Raw genomic sequence first — 21879 nt, 5'->3', positions numbered from 1 at the left:
CTAAAACACGTTTGTATGTTTGCTTTATTGACATAAAACCTTTATCCAGCTTCATCCAACAAGACGTGTGGATTTAAACAGGACCAAAATGCTTACCTCAGTATAGCATGAAACAAGACCTGTTCTATTAATTATGCATCTTTTTTTCTTTTCTAAATTTTATTACTCCTTCTTCATCCTATCGCTGCTGACTTTGGATGCGAAACTGGGTACAAACCGGCCTGGTTGCCACCTAGTAGTAGGGCAGTTCATTTTGTTATAAGTGACAGTGGTATTTGGGTCACATGTTTTCTCAGCACGATGGAACACTCTCATCATCGTTTGCTGTGTCATGCTTTGTTTACTTTGTCTGCCAGAGAGATTACATCAGGCATGAATAAAGTCAAGGTTCTTTAAAATGAAAACAATAATTTGAGGTACTGTACGTTATTAATTATATGTTATCTTTCTAACACTGAAGAAACAAACCTTAAAGTGCTAGGACAGTCTTGTATTTTAAAATAAAAAATAATACTGTGACTATTACTGGACATTTAGCACTTGGTTTGATATTTGTCTTTAATCCAAATCCCGAGACAATTTCAGTGTAGTAATAGAACAATAATGAATTGAGAAATTACATTTTAAAATAGATTTGACAAATAAAAAGTCTAGGAAAGTGGATATTGAAACATTGAATTGCTGAATAAAGTGTGACGATATCACTTCATGTAAAGGTTGATGAAACCACAAAAGATTTAATTGGAAGTATTGGAAAAGAAAAGTACAAATCTGCATCTATAAATTGTGACAAGTCGAGTGTTTCTGTGAAATGATGACGAGGAGAAAATTTGGAATTTTGAAATCTGCTTTCTAACAAAAAATACTTCAGTCTCAGCGTTACTCAATTTTACCCTCACACCCGCGTTTTAATTGTTCCAGTTTTACGAGGTTATCAGTCAAATACATTATTTCTTAATCTCCTATTTTTCCGCGGTCGTTTGGAAGGCATCAGCCTTCCGTATGTCTTGACAGGTGGCACAGGAAAGCTTCTCGAAGAATGCTGAGTCATAGTTACGTCATGTGAAGTGAGGTGGGGGGTGTCTACTATGTACTACAGCGTACTCTGGTGAAGTGGGCTGGCTCGGTAGCAACGGCAAAACCGGTTCAACCCACAACAGAAGTGCATACTTAAAAAGCGCCCAAGCAGCAGGCAAGTGCAAGAAAAAGTCACAGAGCGCTTTCTGCGAGCATCGTTGCTACCGCAGCGTGTCTTTTCGCTCAGCAGATATTAGCCAGTGATGATCAGGGGCCCTTCTTTTTTTGCCTCTTCCGGGGAATAATTTTAAAATTAAACGGGAATAATCTGGGGATAATCGAATCGAACAACACTTTTAGACAACCACTACATTTGTGTTATTCTGAAAAACAAATTAAGGATCATCCCGCTGGTTTCGTTTTCGGGGCTGCGACTCTATGCTAGCTGAGCACAAGTTGGGACACGAGCTAGGGAGCTAGCACTCGGCGTAGTTAGCCGAAAAAGGCAGCGAGGCAAGCGGTCGTCGCCTCACCCTCACCGAGCGTCTGCGAGATGGGTTTACTGACTCAAGGTTCCCCCCTCAACTGGGAAAACACCAAGAAGTATGCGGATTACATCCGATCGCACGGCATCATTCAGTTCATCAACATTTACAACAATTTGAAGGACCGGCAGAAGGATGTACTCAAATGGGGCGATGAGGTAAAACATTTTCCCCTTTCTTTCATTTTGAGAACCTGCTACTGTTGCGTTCAGTGTCTTAGGGTATATTTTCCAGACGCGCTGGCAGTCATGTGCTCCATTTGTAGTGCTGTAATGAGTTTAAGGCGGCGCGTTACGTGTAGCGCCTGTGTGTGTGATTTAAACACCAAGTCATGTGAGCAGAGCTATTAAAACAGTGAAACCGATTATTCCATTAAACAGTGCCCCACATTCGAGCTTTCATATTGTGTTCCATTGACCCGTGCACCAGTAAACGTGAAAGATTGGCTACATCGATTTTTTGTCCTTGCACAACTGCCATAAAAATTGTATCTTGCCGAGTTTGAATAACGAACGGGGCACCTAAATCAATAAAACCGGGCTTTACAATTGTCGTCACTAGCTTTGATCTGTCATGTGGAATGTGATTTCAAACAATGTGGAGTGCTGTTGTTCGAGATGAAGCCCTCTTTGAGCCATGGGATTACATTACTGAGGTTACAGTCAAGGAAACTCCTCTACACCCTCATGACTTGGGTGACTGGTGGAGTGAAAATATGATGAATGTGTTCTCATGCAAAAGTGATCAGAATATTATATGAATATGATCGTAGGTGGAGTACATGTTGGTGGAACTGGATGACAAGGATGAAAAGGTTCAACTGGTGTTGAATGGCGATGAAGTTTTGGATACCCTCCAAGGCCAAGGTGAAAAGATAAATCCCAAGTAAGTTACAGTAGCACTTCGACAGAGTCAGGAGAAACTTTGCCCTGCAGCCAAACCACTGACTACTTTTGTTTCACGCTCACGTTGTGTTTGCACACAAACTTGTCCTGTTAATGTGTCATAAGACGATCGGTTATACTGCCTAGGTTTCCCACAATTTTGAGCTGCCATACATTGACATGAGTGAAAGTCTTCAAAATAAAAATGCAATCGAACAAAAAAGTAACTCTCCTGACACATTAAAAGACATCTGACCCCATGTAATGGAAGAGGACTTGCTTATTTTCATGAGCAATTATCCTTTCAGCTACAATTTTGATCTACAATGAGGGCTATGTTGACTTACTAGTGCCCAAGTATTTTACAACAAAGTGCTGTTTTTCTCATTTAAAAAAAAAAACAAAGTTTGCTTTTTGCAGGGAGGATAAAATCAATGTTATAGTGAATGAGTTTTCAGCTTGGTCACGGAACAAATTCAATTCAAAATCTTTTCAAAGGTTCGCCCTCCCATTTTCGGTCTTGTCAGTTGTACTCTTGTGGTAACGTTGGAAAAGAAGAAAAATTATTAAGGGGGTAATTGGAAAATCGGGTTTTCGTTTGCTGAAGCGAATCGTTACTTTTTAAAATCGTTGCATCCTTGAAACGTATCGCACCCCATGTATCGAGTCGTCTTTTATGACGTTCACCAAGAATAAATCGCTTTCACAATTTTGATGATTTGTCTTTTCTGGTACACCTGGAGGTTCCACTCCAAAAGACTGTAAAACCTATGGATCTGTTATTATAGAATGTGCTAGAATTACTGTATATCGAGAAATGAAAGTGAAATTGGAGCGTGATTCTCAGCTCGTTACGTTTCACACCCATGTGTTCATACCATATGGGCCCCATCCTGCCACAAGAGGAAGCTTGCAAAAGTCAATAAAATGTCAATTTGAGTGGTTTGAACATTTAGAATGTGGCCACTGGCTATCCTTGTTCATAAAAGTCTTCTAGTTTGAGCAAAGGGGTCTCGCAAGGTAGGTAGCGAACTCTGCTTTGTGTTTAACTCGAATAAGCTTCATCCTCCTCCTCTGGATTTTAGCTTTTTTTTTTTTTTTTTTTGTATGATCAGAACTGCTTGCAGATGTGGCTTCCTCCAGACGTATCACCTTCCAGTCTCTAGCCCCCACCTTCTAAATTATTGTAAAGCTCCACATACCTCACTCTTGACGTATGCTGTACTTTTTATGTGCAGCAACGTGGCAGTTATTTAAAGTGACCAAATAAGCTTTGGATTTCTGATGTTGAGGTTGAAACTGTATATTTAAAAAAAAAAATCCTTTATTAAAAGCTCTTCTGAAAATGTAATACTATGCTGAGGCAACGTAAAGTTACTTTCACAATTTAAAATGTGGCTATGGTTAGTAGCCCTTCTTTTGCACAAGGTAAAATTTGGTCTCATAAATTTCAGCAAATAGGGACATAACATGGGTGAACGTTTCCATGCGTTTGAGTGCATGCTCTAGAACGACCGAAAATAAATGCAAATATATTTTAATATAATCCCCGGAGAGGACATTCCCTCTATATGGTGCTTTATTTTAGTCACATGCATTACATGCATGCAGATCTAATCCACATGCAAAAATAGATTCTGCAGTTATGCAGGCGAGCGGATGAATGTTCTTTGCTGAAGTACACCTCAACAAAAAAAGTAACCAGGAATCAATTCAGCATTCCTCCAATAACATTTCTGTATTTGGTTTACTGTGCGATTCCAACCTTTATGTCTTAGGTTATGTGTTATGTTATATTACCGTATTTTGTTATTTTATGTTAACTGCAGCTGTTGAGAAAGCGCAATATAACGAGATGGATTGTACCGGTATTGTATTCACCTCCTGGTCCCCAAGCCAAATCCTTATGGTCTCAATTATTGACACATCGTTTGACAGTTAAGAAGTTCCTCCCAAAATGTAAGGCTATAATGTTCTCATGATGAACAGACATCTGCTTGGCAGACAAGTCCCCGCCCAGTCTTTGGAATGTTTCAGGCATGTTCCCAACATGAAACTGCGTTACATTCGAAAGGAAGGCCATGTTTGTACAAGCCTGCCACATTGTCCAGGACATTGCTCTAAATCTGCGCTGCCAGCTTCGCCCAGGGGAAATCCTGGTGGCAGAGAGAATAGTAGAGCCCAACATTCCACATTACTTCCCCTCTGGCACTCTCACACCGGTCCGTTGGGTACTCTCGACCCGCCAAAATTATTGCTACCGTAGGCTAAAAGGGGGGGAGCGGTCGATTGAGACCTCTGATCATTTCAATTGAATGATTTTCTTTCTTTGTGCAGCCATCCCACGCTTTGGAGGCCAGAATATGGCAGCTACATGATAGAAGGAACTCCAGGGCAGCCGTATGGCGGCACCATGTCGGAGTTTAACACTGTCGAGAGCAACATGGGGAAGAGACGACGAGAGGCTTCTTCTGTCCTCAACCAAAATGAAATTCTCTGCACAATCACCTCTTTTCCAAGGTACACAACATCGAGATTTTTAAAAGGTACCGCATCCTCAACGAACGTAACATCTCCTTCCCTATCGCAATACATCTGTAGGCGTTCAAGTCCATGCCAAAGCAGCAAGTGGTGTTATTCTTTAAATCGAAAGCCATTGTCACAATTTACAGAAAAAGAACAGGAATGGATTTAAGTGTGTATACTCATGAATAACCTAAGTATATACAAAGTAAAAAAAAAAAACATTACTAAACCTTGTCATATAAGGAATTCCTCCCTTTTGTCTTTGTCTGTTAGACTGGGTTGCCCCGGTTTTACGAAGCCTGAATATCCGCCAACACCTTTTGAGAGTGGAGCATCAAAGTCACTGTTTTTCCCAGATGAAGCCATTAACCACCACCCAAGATTCAGGTGGGGCACCAACTCACTTCATACTTTGTATTCCAATACTTTTACTTAATAATGAATGAATGCATTTGTGACGTAACGATAAAATAGGTGTTGTCATGGCACTTGTGCATCACCCGGTTTGTGGACTTTCCTTTTCAGCACCCTCACCAGGAACATACGTCACAGACGAGGAGAGAAAGTCGCAATCAATGTACCAAGTAAGTCTCAGTGATACTCGAATGAGTTCATTATTTGCATTATTTGATCCCAATTGCAAAACAAATGAAATTGTGTGGCAGTATTCAAAGACAAGTGCACGCCATCTCCTTTCGTGGAAACGTTTCCTGAAGATGATGGGGAGTCGGCAAGGGCAGCTCTGCCTGACCACATCTATATGGACTGCATGGGCTTTGGGATGGGCAACTGCTGCCTGCAGGTAGAGACCATGTTCATACAGCCGAAGCAACATCTCTTAACAGCCCTTGTTTTTTTTTTTTTTTAATTATTTTATCAGTCCGATAAGATGGTGCAATCCAGTCTGGCAGTGGCGACGCTGGCTTTCATCCTGCCATAAATGTATGTCGTTAAACGGTTTATTATATCTGCAGGTTACTTTCCAAGCTTGCAGCATCGATGAGGCAAGATACCTCTATGATCAACTTGCGACATTCTGCCCGATAGTGGTGAGTAGATCGTGAAGAGCGCGTGCCAGATAATTAGATTTCTCACATTTGTCGTCCAGCGTTACAATAATGTATATTTGACTTAATCACGAATGAAGTTTATCTACGATTGGTGTGTAAGTCCGCTGCCAGGCAGGCTACGAGCAAATGCATTGGCACCCCCCTCTTCCTCATTCAATCACGAAACATCCCGGTTAGAAGGCTGTGTGTGTGGTATCCAGACTTGGATGGTTATTTATTTAAACGGAAAGGATGTCACCCGACCCACAGCCCTCTGTGACACAGAGCAAGCAAAATGGGCGTCGTCAGTGACAGAGTGACAGACAGTACCGAATCTAGAAAACAGAGCGAATGACTCAGGTTGGTCAATTTCTGACCAATAAAATGCCGCGTTGAATTGGGGAGACGGCACGGCCAAGACGGCTTTCAATGCCGTAACGTCGCGACTCCGCCTCTTTCAGGCAAGTCTGGCTGAGCGCATTAGCTGTCGTGGAGTCTCGATAAATAGGTTCCACGAGCTACTATAAGCTTACTTTAATACTACCAGTGTAACCTAAAACATATTTGAATGCTGACTTTGAGTAAAACAGCTCAGCAGTGACCCTATTGTTGCAGTTCAATTGTCAAAGTCCCATTTATGCTCATGTAGTGGAAATATACACACACACAGAGTCACACACAAACAAAGCAAAACACACTCATAGAGCTGATTATCACAAGATTCGCTGATGTGCATGATAAGGCTTCAAACTAAGTTTAAACATTTTTAGGCATATATTCCGAAACAATTTGAACCACAAACTGTACGACTGAACGTGTTTCTGTATTGTAGCTTTAAACAAATAACAGCCACCGGGATCAACAGTGTATTGTGGCTCTAATGATTTAAACGCTGCCAACACAGAGTACTAATTTGACTGTGTGCGTGCAGATGGCTCTGAGCGCAGCCTCTCCCTTCTACAGAGGCCACGTGTCAGACATCGATTGTCGCTGGGGGGTTATTTCTGCCTCAGTGGATGACAGGACACAGGAGGAACGTGGCCTCAAGGTGAGCCGCTCAGACAACATGCTGTGTAGCAGCATGTTGTCTTACACTTTTGCCATTTTCAATCATCCTGTCAAATTAGTTGCATTCATTTAGTTTCTTCCCTGATTTATTATTTTAAAAAAAAACTAGAATCTAACATAGACAAGTCATCATTAAACATTTAATATTCATTACAGCTAATACTCATTTAAAATGTCGTTTACAGCATGGTGGAAAAAATGTTAACTGGCGCTTGACCGTTTGTTTTGTTTGTTTGTTTTTTTTTTCTATTACAGCCTTTAAAAAACGACAAATATAGAATCTTCAAGTCAAGATACGACTCCATTGACAGCTACTTGTCTAACTGCGGCAACAAGTATAACGACATTGATTTGACGATCGATGAGGACATCTACAATCAGCTACTGGGTGCAGGTATTAAATCTACGCTTTATGGAGTAAAGCGTCATCTTGAAGTCAAACATACTGCAGCGGGCGCATGACAATCTCCTGCAGGAATTGACAAGCTGCTGGCCCAGCACATTGCTCACCTCTTTATCCGAGATCCGCTGTGCGTCTATGAGGAGAAATTGCAACAGGACGACGAGAATGAGTCGGACCACTTTGAGGTGAGGATCGATCCTGTGCCTGCATGGAAACAAGGGCTTAACATCAGTTGTACTTGAGACGTAAACTGTTCTTGGTACTGTTTGACAGAACATCCAGTCAACCAATTGGCAGACGATGAGGTTCAAACCACCTCCTCCCAACTCGGACATCGGCTGGAGAGTTGAGTTCCGCCCGATGGAGGTAAGTCGTGCGATTTCACGTCTGGCCCGCTTGAAATGAGGATCACGGACACTGGACTCGTTTCACTTCTCAGGTGCAGCTCACCGATTTCGAGAACGCTGCTTATGTGGTCTTTGTCGTCCTGCTCACCAGAGTGATTTTGTCCTACAAACTGGACTTCCTCATCCCTTTATCCAAGGTGAAGACATGTTTATTTGAAGACGCCTATATAGGTTCAACATACTGGCTTTTCTGTCATCAGGTGGATGAAAACCTAAAAATGGCACAGAAGAGAAACGCAGTGAAGGATGGAATGTTCTACTTCCGAAAGGACATCTTCAAAGGTGACCGAAAAGGACAGCGTGATATTCAGTGGGGCGCAGTCACACCTGAACACATTTGTCTGCAAACAGGATGCAACCCAGGCCTGGATGGCACATCCTCGGCCCAGAACGGTTTGGAGACAGACGGAGCTAACGAGGAGTACACCCTGATGAGCATCGACACTATCATCAATGGACAAGTAAGAGTCGCCTCCTATGGGAAGAAACTACTGTAGCCTATGGAGCCCACAAATTTGTCGTGTCATAGATCATAGATCAGGCCTTCATCCAGCTGCGCCTTTTCTCTAGAACTGTGTTCCAAAACCAACATGCCGCATTAAGGTGATTACATAATATCAGTGCTGGCGTGTAGTGGAATTTATAAATACTTAGCAGGCACAGACCATTGGTTTCACCACAACAGAGCTTCCTGGAGTGCGTTTCCATCATCCTGTGGCATCTTGGTGCCAGGGAAGTATGTTGAAGCATTTCATTGAGTGCTTTGTTGCCATCAATCGGTCATCATTCAACTTTTTGGGCAGAGGCATCAATTTCCCATGGATTCTATTACTGCAGGGCTCGGTGCCTATTCTCTGAAAGTAGCGTGGGCGCACTATATATCAGGGTGCAAATCTTAACAGCCCATGAATGGGTTTTTCAATGAGTCAAAGGTTTGTTTGTGGAGGTCAGTCAGACCGTGTGGTAATGTAATAATCACAACAGAATGTGGGGGGGCTTCTCTACAGGCTGTCTGTTTGCTTGGCATGAAGAAAGGTTCTATGCGTGCTGACCCAACCAAAGTACATAGTGAAGGAAACCAATGTGGCTTTTCTTTTTTTGTTTGTTTGTTTTTAAATAACTAGGAGGGAGTTTTTCAAGGGCTCATTCCTATCCTCAATTGCTATCTGGAGAACATGGAGGTTGACGTGGACACCAGGTGCACCATTTTGAATTACCTGAAGCTTATCAAGAAGCGCGCCTCAGGTACATTTGAACCACAATGCTGCAACATTTTTTCCCCAGAATTTTTCCAATCAGAGATGCAATTATACTTTCTTTAAGATGATTTTTTTTTCAAAAGAAATTCTCTGGCCAATCAGTTTTACTAATTATGATGATAATAATACTGTACTGTATAATGAAATATGATAATATTTATGAATGAAGAGCTAGGTTCAGGAACAGTTGGAGTTTATTTTTCTGAAACATCGGAGCTACAAATTACTTAGATCACACTTTTTGGCATTCGAGTCAGTCTTTGGTTTGAAGTATCTGCCGATCCCAAGTCCCAATCCAATACCATGGCAATGCATTAAGGGAAAAAAAACGTGCATCTGATTTTTCTCAAATTAACATGTAAATATGCATACATCAATGTGTCTATGTTGCTAAATATATATGTATATTATATGGACCATTCCACCAAATCAGTGCCAATTGGGATTCGTATTACTCTCAAAACAAACTCAGAGGCTTGTGATTGGTACATCCCAATAAATGCATGGTAAAATTCATATCGCGCAAGCTTTTATAGGTCAAAAAAATGAAAATATCTGAAAAAAAACTGACATGCTAGAAATGAGTAAAGACATTCTTTTTTTTAAATCAGCGTCAAAATATGTTTAGGGATGCAAAAAGCCATCTTTGATCTCTAAAATTCGCCGTTGACCATTGTCAGCTTTGCATCTTGGGCCTCACTCTGCTTTGCTGTTCAGGCGAGCTGATGACGATGGCAAAGTGGATGAGGGAGTTTGTGGCCAAGCATCCCGAGTACAATTTTAAATAACTAGGAGGGAGTTTTTCAAGGGCTCATTCCTATCCTCAATTGCTATCTGGAGAACATGGAGGTTGACGTGGACACCAGGTGCACCATTTTGAATTACCTGAAGCTTATCAAGAAGCGCGCCTCAGGTACATTTGAACCACAATGCTGCAACATTTTTTCCCCAGAATTTTTCCAATCAGAGATGCAATTATACTTTCTTTAAGATGATTTTTTTTTCAAAAGAAATTCTCTGGCCAATCAGTTTTACTAATTATGATGATAATAATACTGTACTGTATAATGAAATATGATAATATTTATGAATGAAGAGCTAGGTTCAGGAACAGTTGGAGTTTATTTTTCTGAAACATCGGAGCTACAAATTACTTAGATCACACTTTTTGGCATTCGAGTCAGTCTTTGGTTTGAAGTATCTGCCGATCCCAAGTCCCAATCCAATACCATGGCAATGCATTAAGGGAAAAAAAACGTGCATCTGATTTTTCTCAAATTAACATGTAAATATGCATACATCAATGTGTCTATGTTGCTAAATATATATGTATATTATATGGACCATTCCACCAAATCAGTGCCAATTGGGATTCGTATTACTCTCAAAACAAACTCAGAGGCTTGTGATTGGTACATCCCAATAAATGCATGGTAAAATTCATATCGCGCAAGCTTTTATAGGTCAAAAAAATGAAAATATCTGAAAAAAAACTGACATGCTAGAAATGAGTAAAGACATTCTTTTTTTTAAATCAGCGTCAAAATATGTTTAGGGATGCAAAAAGCCATCTTTGATCTCTAAAATTCGCCGTTGACCATTGTCAGCTTTGCATCTTGGGCCTCACTCTGCTTTGCTGTTCAGGCGAGCTGATGACGATGGCAAAGTGGATGAGGGAGTTTGTGGCCAAGCATCCCGAGTACAAGCAGGACAGCGTCATCAGCGACAAGATCAACTACGACCTCTTTGTGAAGTTCGACAGGATTGCCAGGGGCCAAGAACAATGCCCGGAGCTCATTGGGAATCCAGTCAACAAGGTTAAGTGAGAACCTTCGCTGGCAACATGTATCAGACAAAACGACCAAATATGTGGCTCTTGTTGAAATCGATCCAATGTTTAAGATATGATAAAACATTGTTTTTAAAAGCAAAACATCTGCAGCAATCTTATGTACTGTACATATACTGTATCAGAATTTTCTGACTGGAAATTATTTTAATAAGGTTAAGACATGCTCAAGTTATGTCAGAAATGGTGTATTTATTTTTTTCTGGGAATCTGGATGACAATGTAAATGTAGCAGAGTTGTACAGTAGTTTTTCCCCTCCTCTCTACTGTTAATACTGCACTTGTGCTCTTTGCAACATTAACACAGTGTGCCGTGCTGTGTGTTTGTCTCGTTGCATCTGTGTGCGCTTTCTTCTACTTTGGGGATAAGCTCCGTTTGATTTCACCAAGATGATCTGTTTTGACTTTACTCAGAATTGTAGTCGCAGGAATACAAGTGGGGGTAGTTTACATGTGATGCTGCTTCAAATAAATCTGTATGACACATCTGCTTGTTCTTGGCTTGGAGAAATGTGTTTGGTTTTTTTCTTCCCTTCCAGTCGCGACCTGCGTAAGTACCATTGGCTGTTCACAATTTGGCATAATGTCTGAACAGTCCATTTATTTTACACTCCCCGTGGAAGAGGGTTGGCCAATATTGGCCAATATGTTGGGCATGTAGCAGCACTTTCCTTTTGTGTGAACCCGCACTAAAAATCCACAATTACTGTAATAATAAACAACCAGGATGAATTCCTAAATCCGAGCAGGTGTTTCTGCCAGCCCCTGAGTGAGTGTAGACTTAAGAGCTGGCGTGAGGTGTAAAATGTAACAAAAGTGTAGACACAAAAAGGCACCATAAGTAGCCTTAAACATAAAACTCCATACCAATACAATCGGAAAAAAATGCATCTTATTAACTCTGCCCTCTCTTGTAATGCTGAGTCTTTTTTTATCCACTAGATGGAAGCAGTGAACTACAGACCAAACCTGACCAAATCATTAGCACCCAAAACTTAAGCTCATGGATGTAGTTGTTCCTTGCTAATGTTTATTTTGGCCGATAGACACTAGCTTTAGTACCTATTTGTCACCCTGACAACCTAGCAGGTGGAACGAGGTCATACATTTGTCCATTTGTGCCTGGATCTGTGCATATGGCGCAAGCAGCGGACACCCTGACAAACACAAAGAACCCCATGCACACATAACGTCTAGTCTACATTGTCACCGAACTTATCAGAAGTATGAGCCCCTTATCAGAAGCTTAAGTAGTTATCTGAAGAAACTAAACTGTGTATTTCACGGAACATAATGCAATTCTGCTTACCTATTGCCGTTGACAAGACACGTTTCAGACAGCACAGTCCCGGCAGTTGCCTGAAAATGGTTGATCTGAATTATGACAACACAATTTAGCAAAAACTGTTTGTTCCTGGACAAATAATCAGAAATAGGCGATTAGGGGTGCTACAATGAATCGATTGATCAACAATCAATCACTTATCAAATGAAATGACAGTAAATAGTCTCAGAATTTAGTCTTCTATAAAAACAGACATGAACAATGATCAACATGTCTGCCTATTTTATGACAGGTAACAAATCAAAACAGTAACCAAATGCTAAAAAAACACGAGTGCTTTTTTTGCAATTTCAAATGCCCTGTTTTAAATGAAGGGATTGAAAGCGTTTTTAAAATCCAGTTCATCTTTGCAGCCCGCTCCAACTTTTACACATCTTGTACCGTAACGTACGCAAGGTGTGCGTCATGTCACAGCGTGCGTGGGTGCGTGCGAGCGCGTGTGGTTTCCTGGCTCATTCGTACCCCTCCCACTCTATATTATCTCTATTGAATGTCTCCAGTTTGTGCTCCCCGCCGGCCCTCGAGCCACGGTTGAACACTTGATTTTTCCTCTTTAAAAAAAAAGACAGAGAGCAAGAGAAAGCGAACGAGTGGGTCCACAGTCCGTGTCGCGTCCACTCTCGTGTCCGTCCGTGGGCGCTGTGACTTTTCTGGTGAGTGCGACCCATCGGCACAATTTGTCACTTTGAGCCGATGGTTAAAGCGTGTTTTGTGTATCCTATGTGAGATGCGTTGAGAATCGCGTGTGGGTGTGTGGTAGCACGACGCCCAGTGCTCACATGTATCACATGAGAGCACTGTCAGGAAAGTAAAACGTTACTTAGTCAGTGAACGACACTTGCGTTTATAGTTATGACCTATGCTGCTTCGATATACGGCTTAAAAGTGGACAAAAAGTCCCGGGACAAGTGCTAATGAATTTTTCGATGTCGTTGCAAGGGGTGACAACTGAAGCAAAATAGGACAATGATGATAATGATCATACTAAAGCTTCATAACTATTGACCAGTTGTACATATTTGTTGTTGCTTGGCACAGTCTCCGCTGTGAAAGAATGCAATTTAATTGACGTATACAATGAATTCTACAATAAACATATAGTATTGCTAGCATCTTCAATTTGCACTTTGACATTCTGTAATTCCACTGCTGCTTCAGCCCCCCCTCCAAAACCCTCATTTTTTTTGTTACATGTTTTTAAGGAATAAAAATAACACTGTATTGTTGATTCCCATTGACTGATTGTTTGCTTGATATGAAGATATAAACATCCATCCATCCATTTTGTAAAGCGCTTTTTGCTGAAGCCTCACAAATAAAAATAAAAGATTTACACAAAATAAAAATGTGGCAATGCATTTTAACCTTTGGCACAGTTTACATGTTCAAAAAGGAGTAAAAGGAAGTAAAAAAATTGATCTAGTCCCACCTCTTGTTCTGTATATAATTTTCATTTACTGTTATATTAATGTAAGCTTATGTTAAAATATTAATTATTTTCATTTTATATTTGAGCATTATATTCTTTTGTGTTACAGTTACCTAGGTTATATTCCGTTTAGTAATTACTTCAACAAGTTTATGTTGATATTATCTGATTGGTGAAGGAAACCAGGAAGTGTTTTGTGTTGCCGGGAAGGAGGTGTGTTCTCGTTCGTTCGTTCGTTCGGAGGTGCAGACGTGGGAAAATAAAAAGCTGCCTTCAAAGGATTCCATCTCTCCTTTTGCCCATTTTTAAAGTAGAGCTATCCACTACAAAATTACGAACCTCTCAACTTACATGAATAATGTTATTCATACAGTACACTACAATAGACGTATGCAAATTATCTGAATAACAGGTTCATATTCACATGTACAATAATTGTTTTATGAAAATAAACATATGAACCCCTTCAAGGAACCAACAGTTTAAAACATTCTAAAAAAAGAATGACTAACTCACACACACAAAAAACAAACAAAACAAAAACAAACAAAAAAAAACGTAAAACCTGTAAATATAAAAATATCTAAAGAACCACTGCTATGCAATTAATTGAAGCAAAAGTTACACATGCTGAATTAGTCCTTTAAATGGTGTGGCCCAGTGAGTGCTTTGTAGTTCTCAACTTGACTCTATGGTCTCTTGATCTGTTCTCCCCTGAGAGCCCTGACGGCAGCTCCGGCAGCGGGGACCAGAGAAGGCTGACCGAACCAACGAGAGCTCCGCGGAAACCAACATTTCAGCGTTTCTTAATCGCTAATTCACAAATAAAATAGAGCCCAGTCCACTTCAAACGCCCTTTTGTCCAGTAATTGTCAAAGTCTGTTAGTTCCAGAACCGTTGTTTACTGGTGCTGTGCACAATTAACAGAGACTGTTGTCACAGATGTACAGAACAGACAAGAGCTGGCTAACGTGGCTACATGGCGGCCATGTTGGCAGGGGCGACATTCTCAATGGAAAAACTTGCCATTAGCGTAGCACTGCTGCAGTCAGGCTGCTCAAAACGAGTGTGTCGTCGCTGCTGATTTATATTAATGGCTATTGTTTACTGGATACTCCGATAGGTTTTAGCTCACCCTCAAATGAGGAAAAAGCTCTCGATAAAATGGATGGATTGAACAGAATGGAAATGTAACGAATGGTATTTGGATTTCAGTGCACAGTTCATTGCACAGAAATACGTATGATACTGTCTATTAAAATGCAGAGATGTCCTGTAGAGGCCATTATCATCACATTAAATAATGTCTGATTACTTTGCATGACTTGATCATGTTTTGTGCCGGAATGCAAGTCATTACTTGCCATACAGATGTTGGTAAAATGCTTTAAGGGCCCACTAGTAGTTAAGCATTGTCCATAGATGACTATAAATACATAGTTTGTCTAAAAGCACGTAAACAAAGTCACTGGTGCTTCTCCTACTGATCGGCAAGCCCAGAGATATTGCAATGTCCTATGACTGTGCAGAGGACGCATGCGGATTAAGTTTTCATGTTTTTTGCTGAATTTGATAACTCTCAAATCTCAATGCATGTTTGCGTCGCTTCATCCAAGGTTGTTGTAATCTGTTTAACCCTTCTGTGATTTTAATCTGAACAAGGCCCCTGCCCCACACAAATCTGTCATGAACCAAACAGATTGTAATCCCGTCGATGTTAAGTAATAATAAATGTAATAAGTGGCGCTGGGTTGATGGACACAATAGTGCAGTGGAGTTTTGTTTCTTAACCATACAGGAAGGCTTTGCTAGTATTGTGCACTTTTTTTGTGGCTGGATAATACGGAATAGAAAGGGTGATATCACATCAGTGGTAAAAATGTCGGTTGCAGTAATACTGTCAATGTACACAAAGCGGCTTTTCTTTTCTGTAAAGTGGAAGACATTTGTAAAGAAAGTGTTAGGAAGGTGTTGTCATCAATGTTTCATTTCAGTGAAACAGTTCAGAAATCTGGTAACTTCCTTAGCATCAGTTAGCATATCCAAGTATCAGCATTGGTAAAGGCGATACTGCTCCTCTATTTACTTGGTATCAGATCGATACTAACTAACATATGCAGTACCACACACCACGAGCTGACAGGCGAAAGTTTAAGATGTAAAAATTAGCTCAGCATTGCTAGCTTGTGTACAGAGTCATAATTCAGAGTTTGTCTTTTAACAGGACACTTGTTATCTGCTGTTGATGTTTTATGACTTTCAGGTGACCATGGAGGCCTTGGATCAACGACTCAACACCTTCTTGGAATCATGGTTGGGTCCCAGAGGTAAGTGACAACACAATGTACAATGTCTTCTGAGAGTTTGGCTTGATTAAAAATGCAACTTTAAATACAGAAGACTGGGGAGCTATGTTGGTAGATCCTTGTTAATTCCACCTATGTCCTGATCTGATCTAATCTTGCCTATGATGTAATATTATTTCAGACCAGCGGGTGCGGGGTTGGCTGCTGCTCGACAACTACTCGCCGACTCTCGCCCTCACCCTTGTGTACCTGGTGGTGGTGTGGACGGGGCCCAAATACATGAGACACAGGCAGGCGTTGTCGTGCAAAGGCCTCCTCGTAGTCTACAACATGAGCCTTATGCTCCTGTCGCTCTGCATCTTCTACCAGGTATGCGGGCACTCACAGCAATGGATAAACTGCAACAATTGAAGACAGAATTATGTTAACATATTCACTCAAACCCCCAGTGTGTCAGTTTACTATTGCATCCATGCATTTTCTAATCCGCTTACCCTCACGAGGGTCACGGGCGTGCTAGAGCCTTTCCCAGCTGTCTACGGGCAGTAGGCGGGGTACACCCTGAACCGGTTGCCAGCCAATTGCAGGGCACACATAGATGAACAACCATCCGCGCTCACACTCGAACCTAGGGAAAATTGAGAGTGTTCCATTAACTTGCCATGGATGTTTTGGGAATGTGGGAGGAAACCGGAGTGCCTGGAGAAAACCTATGCAGGCACGGGGAGAACATGCAAATTCCACACAGGAAGGCCGGAGCTGGAATTGAACCCTGCACCATGAGACCAACATGCTAACTGGTCGTCCACCGTGCCGCCCTGAGTTTACTATTGATTTTTAAAAAATTGTAATCCATGCTAAAATCAATCAGATTCTCTGATGGCAGGGGAACTTGTTGTCAGGCAACAGACTCCAGGACATCCTGCTCAGACCACAGACTCCAAACCATGGAACCTAATCACCACAAGTTGCATTGGAGATTTAGGTAGAAATGTCATTTAAAATACACGCCCACGGAGATCATCACCTGGGCTTCTTGTGAGTCATCCTTCCCCACTCAGTTATTATCGTAAGCACATAATAATGTCGTACATTGTTTGCTAAGCAAGAGCAAGAAGCGAAACCAGCAGTCCCTCTTTGTTTCAGCTCAGTCTTTTGGTTAACTGAAGTTGCGGTTGGTATAATCAGTGATGCCGGTAATGCGTTACTGAAAAATGGCTGCCGTTTCAAAGAACCAGTAATACAATGCATTATTATAGCGAACATTGTCACGGTAATAACATAACTGCTGAACCCACTTTATTTGTCAAAGTCAGTAAATAACTCCCCGTAGCCCAATGCAGATGTTGCAACAAATGCCCAGCAAAAATATTGAAATAGGCTTTTTTTTTTTTTTTTTTTTGCAACATTGACTCGGGCCGCAGAAGTGACTAATAGGTCAAATTCCGCTATGTAGCGAAATAAATAAAAACATCCAATTTTGAAGAAACATCAAGAGCCACACCATTTTACATTCAAGCTGACAAAAGTGCCAACAGGTTGTGTGAAGCTGATTTTTGTTTTTTGTGTGTTGCATTTACAAACAATGTTCATTATAATGTTTTACCATTGCATTTAATACAGCTTAAGAGCTATTAACAGATAAACGTATCACAATGAACATGAAACATTGTTGAACAAATAAATAGGTTGAATAATTTTACTGTGCTAAAGCTAACCCTACGTTTGGGAAAGCCTGCGTGACCTTTTATGGGATGGCAACTCAAGCGTATCAGAAGTGTGTAGTCTAAAGTGTGTCTCCGCCTCTTCAGGCTGACTTCTTGCCTCCCCATCTGCATTGCATAAGGTTCATTAAACCCTGTGCTGCATGTGAGCTGATGAGAATCAAAGTACACGGCGGTTTGATTGCAATCAGTGATTTGTCGAGATTTTTTTTTTTTGAATGCTTTGAACAGACAATCAAGCTACACCGCAGCCAGTTGTGTTCACACATGAAGGATTAAAAAAAAAAAAAAAAGCCTGTCCCCCGGGAATTCATTCATTCAACACAACCGAAGTTTTTGCTTCTTCCACAAAGGCAGTTGATCGTTATTGATTTGGGGCCGTGGCATTGAATTACATTTCTCAATCTAATTTCAGTTGAGTTCATTTTTTTCACAGGAAGTCTCATTCAAATGAGGAAACAAAGGATTCGGCGGTTCTTTTTAGGTCTGAGAAAATATCCCGAAGCCCACTGGATTGTTTTTCACTCTGTTATCACGATGCACTCCATTGTGGCATGATGTGATGTTGTAACTAGTGTTTCCTTTCCAAGCTTTGCCATTTATTGGATCAACTTTATTGTGCTGTACATACTCATTGATCATGTAAACTGAGATGTGCGCAGAAACAGAGTCCAAAATGGATTAAAAAAAAAAAAAGATTGTACTTTCATCGTCACCATACAAAACAAGAATAACCACAGTGTGAATCCTGTGTTATTGTGTGTGTTCATGCACACTTGTGTTTATCATATCTGATATTTCTATATTTACGTAAATATGACACCTTCATTTGTCTTTGTCCTCAGCTCGTCTCTGCTCTGTGGAACAGCAGCTATGACTTGTACTGCCAGGACACAAACAGTGCACCGGAAGTGGATAATAAGGTGAGTCAGTCATACTGTACTCGCAATGTGCCAGTTCTCCGTGTGTCCCCCACCCCCTTCCCCTCATTCTTAATGACACCAACAGAAACATGATCTGGTGAGGGAGCGCCACCAAAATCTTTTGGGGGAAAAATTGGTCTCTATAAGTGAGTCAAGTCAAACCACCGTCATGAGTGACAATCAAGTACCTACAAATTTAAACCGATGTCAATACCTCGTTATTGTTTTCAGCAATGTCGTTGCTTTTCCTTTCTTTTGTGACTCACCTAAACATCCCGGCACTATCAACATGCTGATTTGCGTTTGTCCGCAGGTCATGAATGCGCTGTGGTGGTACTACTTCTCCAAGTTCATTGAGTTCATGGACACCGTCTTCTTCATTCTGCGAAAGAACAATCACCAGCTCACCTTTCTTCACGTCTATCACCACGTCAGCATGCTCAACATCTGGTGGTTTGTCCTCAACTGGCTCCCATGTGGTCACTGTGAGTGATGGCAATCCACGTTACTGTGTAATAGCATAACTTTTGACTTTTTCTCCAGGCTGAATCGAGGTAAGAAGTGTCGAAAACTGATGGATGCGGATACTGCTTAGAACACAGCATCGATCCAACAGAATGAAATATCCGTGTTGAGGCTGTCCGATGAAAGCTGATAGGCCCCCGTTTCGGCTGATGTCATAAGGCTTCAATTCCGACATAACTTGTCGACTGTACAGCTCTCTCAATAACAGCACTTAGTTAGCGTTTAATCCAATTGCTCTGATTTGTACACTGTACCTACGCAGCTGTGTCTTCAAAAAAAAAAGAAGGCAAAATTGAATTAGTTATTCGCATGTGCCTTCCAGCCTACTTCGGGCCTACCCTCAACAGTTTCGTCCATGTGGTCATGTACTCGTACTACGGCCTGTCCGCCATCCCCGCCGTGCGGCCGTACCTCTGGTGGAAAAAGTACATCACGCAGCTCCAGCTGGTAAACTCACTTCTGCTCAACGTGGAAGGAAAAAAGACATTTGAGCATCCATTAAAGATATTTTGGGCTTCGGATCGATATTGTCTTTCTCGTCACCTTCTAACGGAAGTGTGTTTGTGCGTGTACATGTGTGTGTCGTGTTTCCCTGCAGATCCAGTTCTTCTTAACAGTGTTGCAGACCATGGGTGCCATCATCTGGCCATGTGGTGTGCCCATCGGTTGGCTCTACTTCCAAATCCTTTACATGATCACCCTTACCGTCTTCTTCTCCAACTTCTACATTCAGGTCACTTTTGTCTGATATCTTTATTCAAAAATACATTGACATTATTAGCTGGATTTTTCCCGCCTATTGTCAAAATACAAGTGTTTACCTTTTTTTTTTTTTTTTTAAATCAGAGAGGTAAGTCAACTTTTCTAAATGAAATACTTCTTAGCCGATTGTGAATCTGCCCTTGTTTTCCTTGTAGCACCTCAGGTTTTTATACTACTAATAATATGTAATCAAGTAATATTGTTAATATTTCTAAATGAACGATTTTTTTTCCTGAAACGTCTGAGCTCGAAATTATATGGCATGGTCAAATCTGCAATGCATACGCTTTGAAGGCCAAATGTAAAAACAAAAAGTGAATTTCTTAACCTGATTTGCTGTTAAAAAAAAGATTTTTTTTTTGATCAGCATCAAAACATTTTAGTTACACTTAGATCCCAACCGTGAATTTAACTTACACCCACCTCTGAAAAAGCTGTTCCTAAACAAAACAATAACCAGAAATTTTAGACTTTAAACCCTGTTCTTAAAACGTAATCCAAATCCAAATCTTAAAATATGAAATTGTATTCCTTAATGTTTCTTTTAAACCTGAAACACTAACGCTACCCTGCAACCTTAAACGCTAAACCTAACGCTACCTGAACCAAAACGCTAATCCAAAACCCAAACATGAAACCATTACCTGAAATTCTCACCCTATTCCAAAACCTAAATTCTAACACAAAATGCTAAAACAAAACCCTTTCATTCTTCTGTTTAAATCTTTTGCAAATAAGTCTCTTACGTCGGCCTTGTAACGATCATCTTGTTCTTCTCTTCGCCCTTCATCACAGACATACAAGAAGGACAAGAGGGAGGAGCTAAAAAACAGCACTTCCCTGTCTACCAACGGACACTCGAAAAGGAACGCGGCGCTCAAAACAAAGATGAACTGAGGCTGGATGAACATTGGCGACTCTCGGCCTTGCCCCTGTTGACACTGATAGCTTGTCGGCCAATGCTGCTAAGAGACAAAAAGTAAAGTCAAGTCGGCCAAGGTCTACAACCTTCCTTGTCTTTGCTTGTTGAATTTAAACTGACCGACTCGGCAGACTTTCCATGCATACTGTGAGTGTGCTGTAAATTTGAAGCACGCAGCGTTTCGGAGCGTCCTTGACATGTAACCAGAGAGCGCTTCTTGCGTCCTGCCTGTGCTGTTGTGTAATCTCTAAATACTGTACTGGATGTCCTTTGCAGAGCCCGGCCAGGACAGCGCAAGATGCTTCTCGTCAAATAGTTACACAGTAGACACACTGATATGAAACATTAACCAAATCCCCTAGCACTCATTTTTAATGCGTTATTCAGCAAAAAGGGGGCTGTATGTATTTAATTTATTATGGGCACAATCACACTGCATACACCACTTTGATAGACTTTTTTTTTTTCATAGATGCGGTGCCTTCATGGACCTGTTTATTTGGTTGCTAATGCTAACGTCACCACAGTGATGCTGGTTCACTCTGTGCCTGACTTGACTGCTTGTGTTTTGACATCATCAGCAATGGAGAGGAATCAATGACATTATTAAAGAATTGTTTTCAGTAGACGTGGTGACGTTTATTCCACTTTATGCAGACGAAGTGCGCTTCTTTATAATGACAACACAAGCAGACAGACGCTCGTTTCATCCCACACAGGAAGTCTCACCCACGACGATGTCATACTTGTCATTATAGAGTAGAAAATCTGACTGATGCATTTCCTGTTAGTGCAGTGCATTGGAGTATAAAGAAGGGGATGGGGGGGACGCACGCACAATGCTCTGATGTTTAAATTGCGCATTATTCTGAATAAACGTTCCTCTGGCACTTCACGGGTGGTTGTTAACCTCGTGAATCAAATGTTGCATGTCTT

The 21879-nt window shown here is 41.1% G+C and overlaps 2 protein-coding genes across 4 annotated transcripts; both read left to right on the top strand.

Annotated features, from left to right (window-relative positions):
- Positions 1-1108: 1108 nt before the first annotated feature.
- On the top strand, positions 1109-11493 carry gclc (glutamate-cysteine ligase, catalytic subunit). 3 transcript variants are annotated; one of them, XR_002168315.1, is made up of 17 exons: positions 1109-1720; positions 2335-2447; positions 4784-4966; positions 5246-5359; positions 5498-5556; positions 5638-5774; positions 5947-6021; positions 6953-7069; positions 7345-7483; positions 7565-7677; positions 7766-7858; positions 7932-8036; positions 8100-8181; positions 8251-8360; positions 9024-9144; positions 9876-10071; positions 10803-11493. XR_002168315.1 is itself a non-coding variant. In XM_019870535.1 (16 exons), the coding sequence occupies exons 1-16, from the start codon at positions 1571-1573 to the stop codon at positions 10982-10984; spliced, it is 1893 nt and encodes a 630-aa protein (XP_019726094.1). In that variant the 5' UTR covers positions 1109-1570; the 3' UTR covers positions 10985-11493. The 3 variants fall into 3 exon arrangements, 2 of the variants coding, with proteins under 2 accessions (XP_019726094.1, XP_019726093.1); XM_019870535.1 differs by lacking the exon at positions 9876-10071; XM_019870534.1 differs by lacking the exons at positions 9024-9144; positions 10803-11493 and having other exon boundaries at positions 9876-9923.
- A 1319-nt stretch (positions 11494-12812) lies between these two features.
- Positions 12813-21828, top strand: elovl5 (ELOVL fatty acid elongase 5). The gene is made up of 8 exons (XM_019870532.1): positions 12813-13005; positions 16045-16108; positions 16269-16456; positions 18657-18734; positions 19048-19219; positions 19582-19706; positions 19858-19992; positions 20817-21828. Exons 2-8 carry the CDS (start codon positions 16051-16053, stop codon positions 20916-20918), a joined length of 858 nt encoding a protein of 285 aa, XP_019726091.1. The 5' UTR covers positions 12813-13005; positions 16045-16050; the 3' UTR covers positions 20919-21828.
- The last annotated feature ends 51 nt before the right edge of the window (positions 21829-21879 follow it).

This window comes from Hippocampus comes, unplaced genomic scaffold (genome assembly GCF_001891065.2).
Source record: "Hippocampus comes isolate QL1 unplaced genomic scaffold, H_comes_QL1_v1.1 scaffold76, whole genome shotgun sequence".
NCBI classification, from domain to species: domain Eukaryota; kingdom Metazoa; phylum Chordata; class Actinopteri; order Syngnathiformes; family Syngnathidae; genus Hippocampus; species Hippocampus comes.
The sequence above is the reverse complement of the archived record's forward strand: the minus strand, read 5'-3'. Positions and strand labels throughout refer to the sequence as shown.